The 19067-nt window shown below is 42.4% G+C and overlaps 1 protein-coding gene across 4 annotated transcripts in view; it reads left to right on the forward strand.

Annotated features, from left to right (window-relative positions):
* LARP1 (La ribonucleoprotein 1, translational regulator) overlaps nt 1-19067 on the forward strand; it is a 65556-nt gene that overhangs the window by 21765 nt on the left and 24724 nt on the right. For all 4 annotated transcript variants that reach the window (XM_028718341.2, XM_028718342.2, XM_028718343.2 and 1 more), the window contains exons 2-3: nt 12263-12324; nt 15946-16011. In XM_028718341.2, the coding sequence (XP_028574174.2) occupies nt 12263-12324; nt 15946-16011 (128 nt within the window). The remainder of the gene's footprint in view (nt 1-12262; nt 12325-15945; nt 16012-19067) is intronic.

Below are 19067 nucleotides of genomic sequence, written 5' to 3' on the forward strand. Positions count from 1 at the left end.
GTACGCTTGAGGCAGAATTGCAATGAGGCATGGAGGTTGGATCTGCATTGAAGGCTTTGTCATTGGGTTTGATGACAAAAGTGGTTGATGAACTGTGTTTTACTATTTGGGTGTTGAAGGCAAGAGTGGAAATTGTCCAGAACAATTAAGTGAACCTGTACGTGAGCAGAGAATTAAACCAGGTGCTTCAGAGTCAATCCAAAATCTATCAGTTTTGTATTTTTAGATTCCACTATTAATCTCCAGATTCTCCAGATTTTCTGTGGGGTCCGTACAGTAAATAGGATTCCTGTTCATTTGAATTTGCAGGCTGTGCTAGCTTGTCAGAAAATAAAGGTTTACTGTGGATGAATGCATCTGAACAGTGTTGTTTATCATTTCAGGGAGGGGGGAGGATAACTGGTAAAAACAAATTGCTAAAATTTCAAATCTATTTTCAATTCTTAATTGTAGTATGTATTCTTATTTTTGCTTTGCTTTACATACTCGTAAACTGATTGACCTCAAGACTGCCTAATCATTTTGAGAAATACTTGCTACATTCTAATTTTATTTTTTGTATACTACATAGGGAATGTGATTGAAGGGAGGTCTACTCTACCATAATAAATAAAACAACATAGTAACTCGGGACTTTCGCACAGTTTCCTCATTTCAAAGGCATCTCATCTCCAAACTGGGTTTTCTTAGAAGTTGAAAAAAGAAAGCAATGTTTGTGAAAATCAGCACACAGAAACCATCCTAATGCATAGTTATAGTCAGTTTGGACATCATGGTCAGCCATAGTTGAGAATGCTTAACTACAGTCTAGCATGGTTTCTGAAGATTATTGCAAATCTAATTCTACCAAAGTAGAATTAGAAGCCATGGGTTGAGGTGGGTTTGCAAATCATGATGTGACTTGCAGAGAACCAGCTCTGGGGTTGTCAGGTTCAGATTCTCCTGTCTGGCCATGAACCATGCTTTCTGATCTTTGAGCTGGTTATGGTACCATCACAGAATTGTTGTGAGTGTAAAGTAGAGACGAGGGTGGAGTGAACATAAAGCTTAATGCAGAGTAGATAGAAAATTCAAGCACAGAAGTAGCTTTGAAATTATTTTATGTATTATTGGGCTACTTTGTGTAAATCTATCGAGAGGAGTTTATGTAATAAAATCACAAAATGTAACAATAAAAAACATAAGCAAGGCACTAAAAATCGCAGCAACAGCAATTGGACATCTGAAAGCTGCAGACCATGAAACATTAAAAGTTGTGTGAAATTTAAAAAATGATAAAACTCATCTAAAAACAGAAAGAAAAGAGGCCATTTATCCTGGGTTTCTGACACTCTTCAACGGAACATTTAACAGTAGAATCCAATGCAGGTCTACTCAGATGTTTAAGATTTCAGCCTAAGGCTCACAGACCTCAAACCCCAAATCATGGGGTTAGCCAACCAGAATTAGCAAGTTCAAAGCATATTTTGATTCCAAACAACCAGGCACAATGAACCACCTCAGTCTTTAAGTTCAGCTAGGGACCCTGCTTTCTATCCTATTATTGTGAGAAGACAGGTGGCAAGTATACGAGACAGGGCTTTCTAAGTGGTGCCACTAAAGCTCTGAAACACGTCCTTACATCAGATTTCTTTTTGGCAGGACTATAAAGCTGGAAGATGGATATATAAAAATACTGGCACTTGAGAGGTTAACTTCGCAGTGATGGTTGTGTTTTGTCAACTATCCATGTTGGATTATAATAGCTTTATATGTCATGGTATATTTATATTATATATTTGTACCAAAAACTTTATTGGTTGCTACACTAAGTTTTGTTGCTATTGATTTAGAATTTTCCTTTTTAGTTCTAGGACACATACTAGGTAGTACTTGAGCTACAGGCACAGAGGATCTCTTTCGCATGCCAAAAGAATGCAACTTTCTCAGGCTTTGCTGCTTTCTTCTGCTTTACTTTTTTGTTGTTAATCCAGTTAACCAGTGTTTAAAATTGGAAACATATATTATTGAACAGTATAGGTTTCTACACTGCTTATATCATTCAGTTATTTGAGTGAGTTGTGTCTTGTGTCGTTAATTGCTTACACCTAAACCATTTTAGGATGCTTCAGAGCTATGTTTTGCTCATTTACCATATTTTTCGCACCATAGGACGCACTTTTCCCCCTCCAAAAATGAAGGGGAAATGTGTGTGCGTCCTATGGTGCAAATGCAGGCTTTCGCTGAAGCCTGGAGAGTGAGAGGGGTCGGTGCGCACTGACCCCTCACGCTCTCCAGGCTTTGCACACCTCTCCGCAAGCAGCGGGAGCCCAGCGCTGGGCTCCCGCTGCTTGCGGAGAGTTGCCTGCATGCCGAAGCCTGCGCGCGCTGAGATCAGCGCGCCCAGGCTTCGCGGACCTCTCCGCAAGCAGCGGGAGCACTCCCACGGCTTGCAGAGAGCTGCCTGTTTGGGGGCTGGGGTCGGGGGAAGCTCGAGCTTCCCCCGCCCCAGCCCCGCGCCTGGGGGGGAAATAATTTCCCCCCCTTTATTTCCCCCCCAAAAAAACTGGGTGCGCCCTATGGTCCGGTGCGCCCTATGGTGCGAAAAATATGGTAAATGCCCTAATGGCAACTGTTCAAAAAGAACGTTGTAATAATGCATCCGGGGGTTTCATCTCTGTTTCTTTCCAGGCATGGCTGACCTTTGGACGGCCCTGTTATGGGATTTTAAAAATCTGTCTGTGACTAATGTTAGTCTTGCTTTTCTGCTTGAGTTCTTCATTTTTGTACAGTTTTACGGTACCCTTCCTGAATGGGAACTGCTTGTCTTTGCGTATTAAGTTTTCACTTTCCAGCAGTAAGTAGGATTGCGTCTGGTATGGAATGCTATCTATCTGAAGAATATGAACCTGCATCAAAGCTGAGTCCCTCCGCTACAGGATCTGTGCTTGGACAAGCAGCTAAGGCACTGCTACTACATTGCAAAAGGGAGAGTGGTCACTCGGGCTCTCTGAGGCTCTGAAGGGAACTGCAAGCATTTTAAATTAGATTCTGGAATTCTGCTGCAAACCCCTCTGCGCTTTTTGCTCTCCTTGTCACAGTGGCTGCTGCAGAACTTGTTGCTCTCATTTGCATGGGCCAAGAAGTAGAACAGATCACCCTGTATTGCTGGATTGCAGCCTGTCACTCATATGCAGAGTGCACCATTCTCTGCAGAGTTGGGCACAGGCCAGTTACCTTGGCAGAAGGGGATGAAAGATATCTGACAAGAGGGAGGGGATTGGCTTTCCTTTGGCGTGGAACAGAGATAGGTGGCCTCTTTGGGTTGTCATGGAGGGTTGAGGGTGGGAATGTAGGCATTATTTATAGCACTAAATATAGTTGACTCTGCTTTCATAGAACAAGATTTGGGTCATGTGACCATTTTCCTCCTTCCTTGGCTGCTCCTCTGTGCTGAGATCATGTATCTGAATAGGTAATAATTAACTGTTAACGAGCTTTTCATTAGAGGCCTGACTGTATATGCACAGGGAGGCAGAGCTAAGGCTCTGTGGAAAAACCTGCTTTCTCTCTCAGGACAAGGTTGCAATGCTTTTAGGCTGATGCCCCCTCTTTGAATGCTTGCTAGTGTTCATTCCCTGAATAACTTGTGTGGCAGTTACTCCCATACTGCAACACTGTTTTGAGGTACAACTTCTCGACAGTGAAGCTTCTTGGCTTAAGAGAGACGTTGCTTGTAAGAGGTGCTATTCATTTTGAGTATAAAGAAAGTCTGACCCACATACCTTTCAATTACTTTTTTTGCTGCTGACTTGTTAAGCTGCTGTAGCTATTGGGTGAACTTGAGCATAGCTCTGTGAAGTTGCCCAGGTGAGGATAGTTGTTAGAAGCCGACATCTTGTGTTCATGGAGGTGCATTGTGACAGCTGAAAAATATGTAGCTTTTCCCAAGAAATGTCACACAGTCCCTGCCCATGGTCATGATAGACAGGCACAGGTGGAAGGACTAACGTGGCATTCAGCTGGGTTGCAGCTCTCTTCCGGAAGTGACCAAAACCAGCCCACTCTTGCATTCCCTCCTCCCTCTTTCCTATGTTAACAACTTCTCTTACCTTGAGTGTGTGCTTCCAGATTAGACTACAGTGGCAAACGTAGGGTTCTGATACAGCACATAGCCTATAGATATAGAGAGCTGCTAATTGATTAACTTACCTGTTTTTGGAAAGGCAATCAACCTTTGGATTTCCCACTGAATTGTTGTTTTCCAGTTTAATATGCTGCAAGTGAGGAGGTACATTTGTCAAAAAGCTGTTATTTCTTTCTCTGTCTTTCCGTCTCTAGCCTGATTTGAAAAGACACAGTGACCTAGCCTAGCTGATTTTAAAAAGGTGTTTGTGGGGGGGGGGTGCCCTTTGAATTAGAATGGGAGTGAAATCCTTTGAGCATATGACCTTGAGCATGTAAATTATTTGCCTTCCCTTGCTTTTAGCTCAGAGGCTGTGTGTGTGTGTGTGTGTGTGTGTGTGTGTCCATGCATGTGTGCTAAATATGCATTTGCTGCTAACATCAGACTGGTTTTTGTAAGTGCCCCTCTGTATCTTTCTGGAACTGGTGTTTTTTTAGTAGATCTGCCTTGTTAGTGCAGGACTGAAAGGGCTGGTAGTGCAATTACAGTATGCTGCCATCTGGTGATAAAAGGTCTATAGATGCTTTATGTGAGCTATTTTGATGGCAAGTTAGAACTTTAGAATAATTCACAATAGAGGTGGGCAGGCTTCCGACTTTCAGAATCTATTCTGTTAACTGGATTCCTGAGAATCCACCACCTGGAGCCAGGTGCAGCATACTGGCTGAGGTGGAGCCAGAGGCAAAAAGATGGCTCAAGGGAGAGCCTGCTGCCTACTGCATTGGAATAATCTGCATTTACCACTAAAAATCTACATGGGGAGTTACTACAAATCCTGTTATGGGGTGGCAGAGAAGCTTTTTCCCCCCCTTTCTTTTCTTTTCTTACAATTGTTAACCATTGCAAATTGGAAATCCATTACATTACATTCACGAGAATTCTAGCACTGGGAATGCTATCAATATGGCTTTCACAACATCTAAAGCAAACAGCTATGGCAAAAAAAATAATACACTACACAGCAGTTGCAGGATACCAATACCCTGTAAGGTGTTTTACTAGATGCCATTGTGTCAGCTTTTAAAAAGTTTTTTTTAAAGGTTATATTTGTTTAAAGAACTGTGATTTACAGAACAGTTCAAACCATTGATCTGCTATACTGGAGGGGTTTGTATGGCGTGGAAATATCTATCCACCTTTGCTTTGTCTGGCTCCAGTGCAACTGGACAGTAGTCACAAGCTATTCTTCAGCAATAGCCAGTGGAAACAACCCCCCAAAGGGGGTGATTAGAAGCTGGCACAGGATCTGCTGGATCTTGAATAGACTCTGCTGTTGCCCTGTCACCGAAACGGGCCTAATCCAGGCCTCTTTGCTACATCAGCTTGGGAGCAGGTGCGACAAAGGGGCATTTCTTAACCCCTCCCTTTCTGCCCTAGCTGGTGTGAGCAAGCAGCAGAGCTATAGAAGTGGCTGTGCTACTCCATCAAGCCCCACTGCTGTTAGCAGGAGTGGGGTGGAGTGGCGTTGGGATAGTAGAATCATAGAATTGTAGAGTTTAAAGAGACCACAAGGGTCATCTAGTCCAACCACCTTCAATGCAGTAATTTTTTTTGTCCAAATGTGGGACTCGAACTCATGACCTTAAGATTGAGTCTCATGCTCTACCGACTGAGCTATAGTAATGCAGCCTTAACAATCAGTCAAAAGTGAGACAGCTCCTTCCCCCTCTTGCTTACAGTCCAAAATATGCAATACAAATGGAAGAAGTGATGGAGAGGGAACAGGAAAGCAAGCAAACTCAGGTATCAGTTCTTTATAATGTTACGTAGTTCTTACAATGAGAAACTGGGGGAGAAAGAGTTGAAGGAAGAGGAGAAACCGAATAGAATTGGTCTTTCAGCAGAATTGGTGGGAGTTCGGCTGCTTCCCTTTTCTTCCTCTGCTGCAGCCTGATGGAATGGTTTCTGCCAGATGATAGTTTTTTTCCTTGAGGCTTAAGGGTGGAGCTACAGCTTCCACTCATCGGCCTAATTTTACTCCTTTGCCTTATGCTCTAATCTCTCATTTCATCAATAGCACATCATGCTTTGAGAATTAAATTAAAAGTGAAACTAGAAGCATAGTAAAAAAAAAATATCCACTTTGGATTTTGGGTGCTTGTGTGTTTGTTTACAATCAAGTGGTGTATAAATATAATGAAATGAAATAGAGTCCACCATTGCACAAAGCTTCTACTATAGGAGAGCATCGACGGAAAAGATGGACCTGAACCATCTCTTCCTTGGTGGGGATATGAAAACATGAAATTATTGGACCAGTAGAAAAGTAGTAAAGAGTAGTAAATATAAAGTATTGGACCAGTAGTAAAGAAGTCCTTAAGTTTTTAGGTGCTTTGTTATAAACAAGCACAATATAAATGAACATAAACTATAATATATAGGTAGTGGTGGGGAACCAGTTTTCCCCAGCCCCTGGCCTACTTTCATTTGACGATACAGCTGTTGCAGTCCAATGTTGGTCTTCAATCAGCCCCTCTGGGAATCACTTACTTTTATGCATTGTGGCTTGCACTGAGCTGTAGGATTCATGGAGCATGAAGAGAGAGAGAGATATGATTTGGGGGGGCAGGGATGGAAATGGGTGGAGTCAAAATGAATGGATAGATGCAGGTGCGCATATTTCCACCCTGTGCTGTTGGAAAAGGTAAAGTGCGAAGCGTGAACCAGATATAAAAATGGAGGAAATGGGAACACAAATAAAGGATGTTAACCTGCAGCATTGCAAATTTATTCTGGCTCTACTCATTGCTGGCATGTGGCCCTAAACATGCTCCCCCTGAGGGAATGTAACTGGAGACAAATTGTTACAGTTCTGTGTACTCTTTTTAGGTAATAGAATCCCACATAATGGCTCACACAGACATTTGCATCACTTGATAGCTTAACATTTGATTATCTACACTGATTTAAAACAATATTAAAAGTTCTGTCTGTACGCTTGTATATGCAATTGCTCATTCACACATGCAAATTGTTCTCTGCTTCAGAAATCAAGTGCATGAACTGGTTATGAAAGTTATGAGTTCTCCAGCAATAATGTGCTCTTTTCTCCAGAGCAGAGTTTTTCCCAACCTTGAGTCTCCAGCTGTTTTTGGATTACAACTCCCATCATCCCTGGTTAGCGAGACCAGTGGTCAGGGATGGTGGGAATTATAGTCAAAAAAACAGCTTGAGATCCAAGGTTGGGAAACACTGGCTAGAGCAGGGGTCAACAACTTTTTCAGCAGGGGGCCGGTCCACTGTCCCTCAGACCTTGTGGGGGGCCGGACTATATTTTGAAGAAAAAAATGAACGAATTCCTATGCCCCACAAATAACCCAGAGATGCATTTTAAATAAAAGCACACATTCTACTCATGTAAAAACATGCTGTTTCCCGGACTGTCTGCGGGCTGGATTTAGAAAGCAATTGGGCCTTAGTTTGCCTACCCATGGGCTACAGCATGAATTCCTAGTGTGGTGCCTGACAGTAGTTGCTGGGAGGCTTTTACCACACTAAGTGGATTTGGTTCCTGGAATCTCAGCAGAGAGTTGCATGCCAAACAGGAGTTGGTATACTATTGTTCATATACAGTACTAATCACTGGATTTTGCTTATTGCTAATGTTATCATGCAACATTTACTTAACCATACAAAATTGGTGAATGCAATATTATTCCCTAAATTAAAAAGTAAGTCTTAATTAAAAGTTGCTAAGCTTTTGATGTGGTAGAAGTTCCTTGACTTTCTTATTTACTTGGGTTCTTTTCAAATTCAAACCTGTTCAAAGGGGTGAATGGCAGTCTTTTTCTACCGTTGTAGGTGGTTGTAGTTTTACGTTTAGCCCAGTGGTTTTCAAACTATGGCTTTCCTCTCCCCTCCCTTGGGGGAAGTTCAGAATGGATGGAAGGGGAAAGAAAGCTCTAGAGAGCAATAGGTTCTTGTGACTATCACAGCCTTTATCGCACTAAGCCAAGTGATATTAAAGATTGTATGCACTTTAGCAGAAGACTGTTTAATTCATATGATTTTTGAGGGTGAATGGCTGATTGCTCCTGTCATTGCCCCATAAGCTCAGTCTGCTTTTGGGAAGAAGTGCTACATTGTTCTTGACAGACTAGGAAAACTTGCCCATATTTTTTTAACGCTTCCTAGAAAGTGATCCTCAGCAGTGGTTGTTGGAAGTGGCCACCCTTGGAAACCAACCATTGGAACGTTTTGCTATCCACCAAGCAAAGTCTGAATTTTTGCTGCCTCAGCTTGTTGTGAATAACTCCCTGCAAGTTACTATATCATTTAGGATCATCCATAGTCTCGTGTGGCAGTGTCCCGTTCCATTTTTGTGAAATAGTTTGGCCGAATGGCTGTGGCTGGTTCTGAGTGCCTTCTGTTTTTTCTCTTGTTTTGAACAGGGACTGTTAGCCTTTTCATTGTTAAGGGAAATTAGCTGTTCCTGTAGGTCACTTTGTGGCATGTTAATTGGGGGTTGCTCCTTTGTTAGCTCTCGGGGTTCTGAGTTCTTTGGGATCAGAAAGCAGATTTTCCTTCAATCATGAACTCCTTTTCTGTAATCCATGAGGTGGATTGATTTGTTCTGTACTTTAATCCTCAGAGATACTCACATAGTTTAGAAACAGGCGCACGTGGCAGGAAGACAGTATTGACAGTGGAAATGTTAATGAACTTTAATTAGTATAACTGTTTCTTCATGTGTAGAGTAGCACTTTCCTAGCTGCCTATGAAAATCCACATAAACATGTTGTGGAAGGAAAAGCTATATATGCTGAATTTGTATAAAACCAAGCCATGAGAATTACTAGAGTGTCAAGTTCTATGTTGTAAACAACTTTTAAATGAACAGTAACACTGCAGTGAAAAAATGAGCAACGGTAGCAGTAAGAAACAAACCCTCCAAAATCCATAGTTGGGCAGTACTTTTATTGCTCCAGTGAAGGTATTGTTCAGCTGTGGGTTTTAGCATTCTTTCTCCCTCCACACTAGATTCTCCCAGCAGCAGTACTGCATATAAGGCTGGTCTTCCATCCACTCTAGACCCGTTCCAGTTTGCATACAGAAGAAACAGATCTACTGATGATGCTATTTCCATCGCTGTCCATACTGTACTGAGTCATCTAGAACGTCAGGGAACCTACGCAAGGCTGTTGTTTGTGGACTACAGTTCTGCCTTCAATACAATTCTGCCAGACAGGTTATTTCTTAAAATGACCAATTTGGGTATACATCAGAAGATCTGTCTGTGGGTAAGGAATTTCCTGACTGATAGGCCGCAGACAGTGAGAATGGGACCTTACTATTCTTCTACTCTAGTATTAAGCACAGGAGCCCCTCAGGGATGTGTGCTAAGTCCCTTTCTCTATTCCCTGTACACATTTGATTGCACCCCACTGTATAAGTCCAACACAATCATCAAATTTGCGGATGATACAACAGTGGTGGGGCTCATTAGTGAGAACGATGAGACTGCTTATAGGAAAGAAGTACAGGGGTTAATTCAATGGTGTAAAGAAAACAATCTTATGCTTAACACCAAAAAAACCAAAGAACTCATAATTGACTTTAGGAGAAAGAAAAGTGTATTTTTACCATTGCACATAAATGGCGAGGAGGTGGAGAGGGTTGGTAGTTTTAAATACCTGGGCATTTATATCTCTGAGGACCTCTCATGGACTGCAAATATTAATATGGTTGTGAGGAAGGTGCAGGGGAGGTTGTATTTCCTGAGAATGCTCAGGGGACTGAATCTATCTCAGCACCTACTTCTGTCCTATTATCACAGTACCATCGAGAGTGTCTTAACCTATAGTATATTATCGTGGTATGGGAGCAGCTCTGAAACGGATAAAAAAGCTTTACAGAGAATAATTAAAATTGCCCAGAATGTTATTGGGCTCCAACTACCAACCCTGGATGAGATCTTCACGTCTCGCACTTTGAAGAAGTCACACAATATCCTGAGAGATCCCACCCATCCTGCTCACAACTTCTTTGAACTGTTGCCTTCGGGCAGAAGATATAGGACCATGAAAACACGAACCACACGCCTTCTGAATAGTTTCTATCCAAGAGCTCTGATTGCACTAAATAATGATCTCAGGGCCAGTTGCAAGAAATAGCAAGCAGGGAGTAGGAAGGAATGAGATAGGTTTTAGGTTATGTTATGCCTTTAATAGGTTATGTTATATTCTGGATTATGTTATGTTTTTATAGATTATGTCTGAATAGGATGAGAGTGTTGGAGATACGTGCAAATGTGTATGTGAACCCGGTCTTTGGGTGGGTGTTTGATTTTCGTTGTTGTGTATACTGTGTATATACGGACAATGACAATAAATTTATCTATATAGCTGTTCCTGATCTGTAACCAGAGACTTTTGTATGGTACAAAGTCAAAATAGCAATTTATTTTTCATGCACTGGTCTTTTCTGATTTAGTTTATTTGTTGCAGGTCAAAATTGGCGGGACTAGCCCATGTGTACATGGGGGTAGGGGCTGCTGAAATCTGCTATGTGGACATTTTAATCACCCTACACAGACACCCCGGCAAAAATACCCCCTTTATGGTTGGATGTGCTGAATAGCAATAGAGCTGGCTTTAATTTGAGTGCTTTGAAGGGTATCAGGATACTGAACAAAAAGCCAGTGCCAGCCTCCCCACTTGCATGCCCTTCTCAAATTTGCCTTCCCTGCTTCCAGTTCCAGGGCCATAGCCAATCACTAAGAAACACAGGAGTGATGTTCCTCAGCTATGGTCTCATTTCATGCATACAATAATAGAAGCATTTCTGCTCAACAATGTAATTTTTAGTAGCATTAAGTATCTATGCTAATTCAGATCTTTTAGCTGACACCCTGCTTTTGGAAAGCCTGGAAGTGAGTTCCTTTTTTCACTTAAAAAAATTGCCTTCTGTCGCATGAGACGCATATTGTGGATAATGTTGGCAGTCTATACACTCTCCCTTCATTAGCACATGTTGCATACTAGGATTCTTACAGGAATGGTGATTTTGTGCTTCTAGCAAAGTTCAGGAGAGACTCTGGTATCATTGTGCCTAAAATCTTTCTCAGCATTGGTTGCTGATCCACAAAAAAAGTGTTGGGCCACAGTAAGCTTCTTACCAACCTCCCCCCCCCCCCCGCCCCGCTTGTTGGATGAACAAAACAAAACTGTATGCTCCCTGTATAAGGATGTATTTCTGAAGACCCATACACAACCCAAATACTGGGAAAACCATAGTAAGGGAATGTAATAGAAGCTGGCAGGAGAGTTTGGGAGAGTACTCTGCAACGTGCTGTTTTCTGGCTTCTACGCAGCTAGCTTTAGCCCTGCTTTGGTGGGGAAGCCTGCTTATTTTGAGATTTTGATTTATAGGTAGTTGCTTCTAATACGTTTTGTTGCTGCTGCTGTTGTATTCAGCAACTTTAGGGGATTTAAATTCTTGGTCTCGTGGATTATTTTACTAGTGAAAGAAAGGTATTCTCCCAATTTGGCATTGTCCAGCTACTGGGATGCTCTGTCACACCCTCCACTAGGGGGCAGGCTCCTCTGAAGAAAGAATTGAGAGACAGTAGGAAGCACTGCCTACTCCTCCCCACTCCTGGGTAGTAGGCAGTACCTCCTACTTCCTCCCAAGAGTTGGCATTTTCCTTCCTTTGCAGTGAATGGACACAGCAGGTTCACAGCCTGGCCTTGGGAGCCAGTTCTAGCTGGTAATAACTCTTCATGCCAGGCTTGAAAACATAGGTATTGCCTATGGGTGGGTGAGAACCATTTGAAGATAATGCTGTCCATTTACTCTCAGATGGAACACTGAGCGTTTTCTGGGTACAGAGTGCTTAGAGCAATCTATTAAGAAGGGGGGGAAATCTCAGTAGAGTCATGGCTCTACATATTGAATTTGAATATCATGTTTCAATCTACTGATCTTCCCAGTAGTTATGGAAGAGAGACTTGATTTTCTTAGAGACTGACCTGGTCGTTCCTTGGAAGGTAGATGAATGTTAAGTGTGATTGCATGGAGTGATACAATAGAGACTAAAAACCGCTTCAGTGACCAACTTAGCATATTAATTTTTTGGCTTTTCTTCCCTCTCACTAGAGCATTCAACCCCAGCCAAGGTGGTGAAAGCTGCAAATCCAAGGCAACGTAAAGGAAGCAAGGCAAGTACTAATGTTCATATTTGTGAATACTCCACGAAGTGTGGGAAGAGGTGGAATGTGACACTCAGTTGTGTATCAGAATGAATTTGTGGGACTGTTTCAGTTTTATTATGTGGGTTGACGGTGGGTCTCAGAGCTATCTTGCTTGAGGTTTCTTGACAAAACTTGAAGGCAGCTTTAGGGGTCTTTATTTTTTGTTTCTAACTTTCATGATCAGCACCTTTTTAGTGTATCTGTTCTTAGGCTTTCCTTGCTTGTGCACCATCAGTACTTGTGCACCTGTTCTGTGCTTGTGGCACTTGGTGGTCTGCAAGTACATGTCTTAATCTGTCTGCAGCTGCTGGTGAATGGATGATTCTGTCTTACGACAGGAGATTTATCTGGAAAGCCTTTTGCAAATACGTTTTCAGCTTTGACTCAATTTGCCTGTTACTGGTTTGGTAACAAACAACTCCTGTTAACTCTTTTTGGGAAGATGTGCCAACATCCTTCCCACCCTCCATCATTGGCTGGTTTCTTTAACCCTCTGGGCTTCTCTGCTGTTTATTCCTTGACCATCAGTACAATAGGTTGCCTTCTGCTACACTTGGTGCCCACGGAGCAGTTTTAGTCTGTGGTAAAAATGCTTCAGACTGCAATGCTGTACATCAGAAAAACTGATGTTTGCTTGTTGAAGTTGCATGTCTGGTTTTAGCTACTGTACCTGTACCGAGTAGGCTTGGGTTTATGCTGCTGTTTTTTTCTGGGCACTAGAGACTGCATTATAAGAACAGACCTGTTGAATCAGACCAGAGACCCATCCTGTTCTGCACAGTGGCAAACTAGATGTTTATGGTATGTCCATAAGCAGGATGTGAGGGCAATAGCACATTCCTGGTGCTGAATGCAATCTTTGGCCCTGGAGACCAACAATACTAGTAGCTAGGTTTAACTTCATCCCACCATTAATTTATCCAATTCCCCATTAAAGCAAAAGATGGGTTGTGACTACTTAAATAGTCCCCTCAGGCACACACACACCAGAGATCCCCTGCAACATTTTGTTGCAGGGGGCCCTCTTTGTGATAACAAATTAATAACAAAAATAGTTTCCCTTGTATAACAAAAGTCGTTTCCCTTGTATGTTTGCTATGGGTGGTAGGCAATAAAGTTTCATTATTAATGAAATGCCTTCCTTCCTAAAAGTGTGCTCTCGTGTTGTTCTTGTCCAGCTTCATTTGGCCTCTCTGCAACCTTTTTGCTTACTTTATATGTAGTTTTTAAGGGGACTTGACACCTTACATGCAGGTTCTGTTCCAAATTTTAGAGAGGTCTTTAAGGTGACATAATTCAGGCTAGATCAGAAGAAATCTCAATGGAATATCAAGGGTTAGAAAATGAAAACAGCTGGAAGCAGGATATGCCATTGATTTGATCTGCAGTCACAGGCTCTGCTAGAGGGCAAAGCTCAAGATGTGCTTGCAAATCAAGAGGCTCTGCTAATTTAAGCTCAGTCAGTCATGGCAAAGTTCATTGAATTATAACATTTATGTGCCATCCGGTATTCCTAGGCATAGACTGTGATGCTTAATAAATAAAAATATTAATGTTTGCAGTAATGCAGCGAGCAACCTTGGCTCAGTAAGGGAGAGAGCTGGTGATGGTTAACTTTATGCAGCCAGTTTTGCAAAACAAAAATTGCCGTGTCATGTGTAAGGCTAGCAAAATCTTCCCCGTGTAAGACTAATCCATTGTACAATATCATGCAACATCCCCTATCTTGTAAGGATATCATAGCTTGCTATTTCCTCCTTTTTCTAGTGACTGAATTCCTTCTTCCCATACTTACTTGGGAAGCAGCATCTGTCCTTGCTCAAACCTGCTTCTCTTTCCACATCCCATACCCCCATCCACATAAGAAGAATAAAGTCAACCTTTTTTTAAGCAAACCTATAGTATAAGTCAGTTTTATCCTAAGGTGATGTTGTATGTTGCAGACAGTGCGGAGAAACAGATGCACAAATGACTTGGAGATCCACTTAATTATTCCAGGGCAGCTGGAATTATTCCAGGAGAATATACAAATGCTCCTTGCATGTGCATCTGTTGAGCTTGTGTGTATTTGCTGAAATGCACACACAGGAATATGTGTGAGGCACTTGCATATCTGCTTTTGGCGCTTTCTAAAATATGTGAAACTGCTTTTAGGCCCCAGTTGAAGTATCCTTACAAGGCAAGTAATGTGGGCCAAATCAATTAGGATTGGCCTTTGAGATTTCTCCTTATTGTATGTATGAGATTCTTGTCATTTAAACCCCAAATATCACTATTTCTGTTTATTTATTTAATTTTGTTTTTTGTTTATTTGCAACATTTAAAAATATGCCCTCTACTGAGTTTTAAAGGTGTGAAAAATGCATTTGAAAACAAAAATTAACATAAAATACAGCAACAACCATATAATCTAGACTACAGTCACAGAGCAATAAAGCCACTAAGCAGCAGCAACAGAAAAATGAAGTGCTAGCAATACCCAATGCACCTCATCTCTCCTGAAAGGCCAGGATAAAAAGGTGCATCTTCAGTTGCCATTTAAAAGAAAACTGTGTTGAGGTGAGACACATCTCAGAGGGGGTGTAATTCCATAGATGTTGGTTAGGTGTGGGAGCTCCCAAAAGGGTTTCCCCAGAAGATTTTAAAGACCAGGCCAGTTGGTATGAGATGAAGTGTATTTTCAGATATTTGAGTCCAAGTCATTTAGAACTTTGAATCTTGCCATGCACACCTTAAATTGGGCCCAGAAGATAATCAGCAACCGTTGCAGTTGTTTCAAAATAGGTGTTTTATGTGAATGGCTAGCCACACCCCCAGAATTAATTACCGTCCCAACCTTTCAGAGCACCTGTGTTGCTAGTATAAACAGTGTTCACTAGGTGGCACTGTGTTTGCAATGACAACATTTAGTCATGCCTTAATTGCTGAAACTGAATTGAAGCCCCTCCTTCCATTGCATTTTAAGGAGGAACACAAGACTGTGGAAGCTGCAGCATTGAAATGTGTCAGGAACAGTTCAGATGACAAGAGAACAAGAATGTAAAGAAGGCAGATTAAATGTACCCAGCAGTGCTGCAGCAGACACACCTGCTCTTTTTTTAAAGTGTTTTACGCAGTTTTAATTTCTAAATGCTTGTGTACATTTGTATTGCACAAAATTCTTGATATAAATAGTCTTAAGAATTACTCTCTCTGACAATTGGTGTCACAGGGTAACAAAGTCAAAGATGAATGGGCCTCTAGAGAATGGGTTGCCTTCCAAAGTTGGATTGCAGCTTCCATCAGCCCAGCCAACATAGCCAATGGTCAGGGATGGGGGGGAGTTGTAGTCCAACAACGCCTCAAGAGCATCATGCTAGCTACCCCTTCTCTAGAGAATGTAAGATTAGGCGCTGCCCATTTACTGTACTCTGTCATGGCCTCTGAAATGTAGTTCACCATGAAAAAGGACGGAAATAGTAGGTGCTTAATATGGATTTTTAAAGGAGGTGAAATGTTCTCCTGCTGGAGAAATACTGCAGTTTTACAAAGAGGAACTCCTTGTTATATGATACTCTGTTGATTTGATATCTCTGCTTGTTTTACTAGGTTGGTGACTTTGGGGATGCCACAAACTGGCCAACGCCAGGAGAAATAGCTCACAAGAGTGTCCAGGTAAAACACCCATTCTGACTTGAGAAGGAAGGTGCTTCTGTTCTTTGGCATGATTGCGGATTACTATTCATGTCTACCAAGCAGGAAGTCCCATTAAGTTACTGTATTTTTCGCCCCATAGGACGCACCCAGTTTTTTGGGGGGAAGAGAAATATTTTTAAAAAATTATTCCCCCCCCCCCTCCAGGCACGGGGCTGGTGCAGGGCAAGCCCGAGCTTCCCCCGACCCCAGCCTCCAGAACAGCCTGCTATCTGCAAGCCTAGGGAGCCGCGCAAGCCCCAGGCTTGCGGAGAGCTGCACGAAGCCCGGGCGCGCTCTTCAGCGCGCCCCAGGCTTTGGAATGCAGGCAGCTCTGCGCAACCCTCGGGAGCCTGGCGCGAAGTCTCGCCGGGCTCCCTGGGGTTGCGCAGAGCTTTCTGAAGCCTGGAGAGTGAGAGGGGTCGGTGCGCACCAACCCCTCTCGCTCTCCAGGCTTCAGCGAAAGCCTGCATTCGCCCCATAGGACGCACACACATTTCCCCTTCATTTTTGGAGGGGGAAAGGTGTGTCCTATAGGGCGAAAAATACGGTAAATGAGACCTACTCTAGGTAACTGTGTTGAACTGCAGCCTTGATATATATCTTTCTTATGCCTAGGCACCACTGTGAAAGTTTGTCTAGTTTAGAAGTAAGGTTTTTTAAAAAGGTTTTTAGAGTCAGAGTTATATCCAACTAAGTGATTGTGTGAGCAGAACAACTTCTTGCACAGTGGAACCTCCTATTCTCTGTGTGTTCCCACAGCCCAAAAACTACTCTTGGCGGTTCCCTCATCCCTCTAGAGCAGATTTGGGGATGATGCAGGGGGAGGAGAGAAGAGGGGAAGTTGTGTTGCAGTGACTAAGTGGGATACAGCCCAGAATAACTTTAGCCTTAAATTTATGCAGTGCATCAGGATTAACATTTGCACCCTTCTATAAATGCAGTGCCTATTTAGTCTTCCTTAAATCCTGCCAGTTAAATAAAAGCTGAGAAGTATATATAGAGTAAGAAATCCCTTCAGATTATTGTGTGTGTGTGTGTGTGTGTGTGTGTGTGTGTGTGTGTGTTGAAAGGGAAGTAACAGGGTGGTAAGAACTATGTCCCCTTACACCCAGTAACGAAAATCGAGAAAAATGGGGGGTTGGGGGGGAATGGTACCTTAATTGCCTCCAAAGATCGGTGATCCCTCAATTTACTGTTTGAAAGTGTTTATTGGATGCAATAAATCACATAATTATGAAAGCTCAATTAAAATGGTGGTTTAATGTACACACAGATAGATAAACATACAATATCCATAGTTGATGGAAAGAGGTAGAAGTAAATAAAACAGATTACATTGTTGTGCTTAAAATGAATCGGCATTTTGGAAGCGGGCTTTATACTCATACAAAATTATTTCAGTAACCAACAGTCCCTGTTAGGTAAAGGCAGTCGTTTATGTAACCTGAACCTAAGCCTAGTTTCAGGGCTTTAAAGTAATGGCTAACATTTTTTATTGGGGCTGGAAATGCACTGGTAACCAGTTCATCTAATACAAAATTGGTATAATGGGTTCTGATCTTGTGACCCCCTGGACAACCACATCCCATACTAGTTGAAGCACCTGTGCTGTCTTCAAAGACAGTTCTGTATGTAGGACACATTACAGTAGTCCAATCCATATATCATTTGTTGTTGTTTAGTCGTGTCCGACTCTTCGTGACCCCATGGACCAGAGCACGCCAGGCACTCCTGTCTTCCACTGCCTCCCGCAGTTTGGTCAGACTCATGTTGGTAGCTTCAAGAACACTGTCCAACCATCTCGTCCTCTGTCGCCCCCTTCTCCTTGTTCCCTCCATCTTTCCCAACATCAGGGTCTTTTCCAGGCAGTCTTCTCTTCTCATGAGGTGGCCAAAGTATTGGAGCCTCAGCTTCAGGATCTGTCCTTCCAGTGAGCACTCAGGGCTCATTTCCTTCAGAATGGATAGGTTTGATCTTCTTGCAGTCCATGGGACTCTCAAGAGTCTCCTCCAGCACCATAATTCAAAAGCATCAATTCTTCGGAGATCAGCCTTCTTTATGGTCCAGCTCTCACTTCCATACATCACTACTGGGAAGACCATGGCTTTAACTTTACGGACCTTTGTTGGTAAGGTGATCCATGGCAGTGATCCATGAAGGGGCCATATATCATATAGGTGGATAAATTAGGTGAAGTCTGATATCTCCATATAGGGCCACAGTTGGTGTACCAGACTAAGCTGGTAAAAGGTATTCCTGAGTACCATCAGGACCTGAACAGCAAGGAATCTAGCAGCACCCCCAAACTGGGAACTTGATTCTTTAGGAGGCGTGCAATCTCATCATGGACAGGTTGAACACCTCTATTCAAGACTTCCAGATTCCTACCCACAACACCTCCATCTTGTTTGGATTAAGCTGCTGCTCAGTCTTCTTCCTGATCCATCCTCAAAAGGTCTTCAAGCCTACTCACTGAAGGTTGTTTTTTTTTTTAAATAAAAAAGATACAGCAAATCAGTTACAAAGCAAGTTAAAGAATAACCCTTTGTTCAGTGGGCAAAGTGTCACTTTTCAATGCCAGATTCTCAATTGCTGGGAATTTACCACTGTCTCTGCTTCTGTTAAGTGGAGAAAGCCAACTTTCCTTTGGCTGATGTTGTGATAGCAGAATTGCAACATGGTGCTTTGTATAAAATGACAAAGATTAAAGGGTGTATTTTCTTTTTCCAGGGAATTCCCATTCTCTCCACAGTATTTATTTATCTAGTTCTTCATAGTCCTTGAAAGTGATTTTCAGTTTGGTTTTGCAGGTGGACCAATTTTCTGCATTTTCTCCTTTAGTTTGGTGCTGCATAAGCTGCCCAGATAACTTGGTTATTGGATGGCATATACAGTGGTACCTCGGGTTACATACGCTTCAGGTTACAGACTCCGCTAACCCAGAGGTTCAGCTTCAGGTTAAGAACTTTGCTTCAGGATGAGAACAGAAATCGGGCTCCAGCGGCAGCAGGAGGCCCCATTAGCTAAAGTGGTGC

This window comes from Podarcis muralis, chromosome 2, assembly GCF_964188315.1.
Source record: "Podarcis muralis chromosome 2, rPodMur119.hap1.1, whole genome shotgun sequence".
NCBI lineage: Eukaryota > Metazoa > Chordata > Lepidosauria > Squamata > Lacertidae > Podarcis > Podarcis muralis.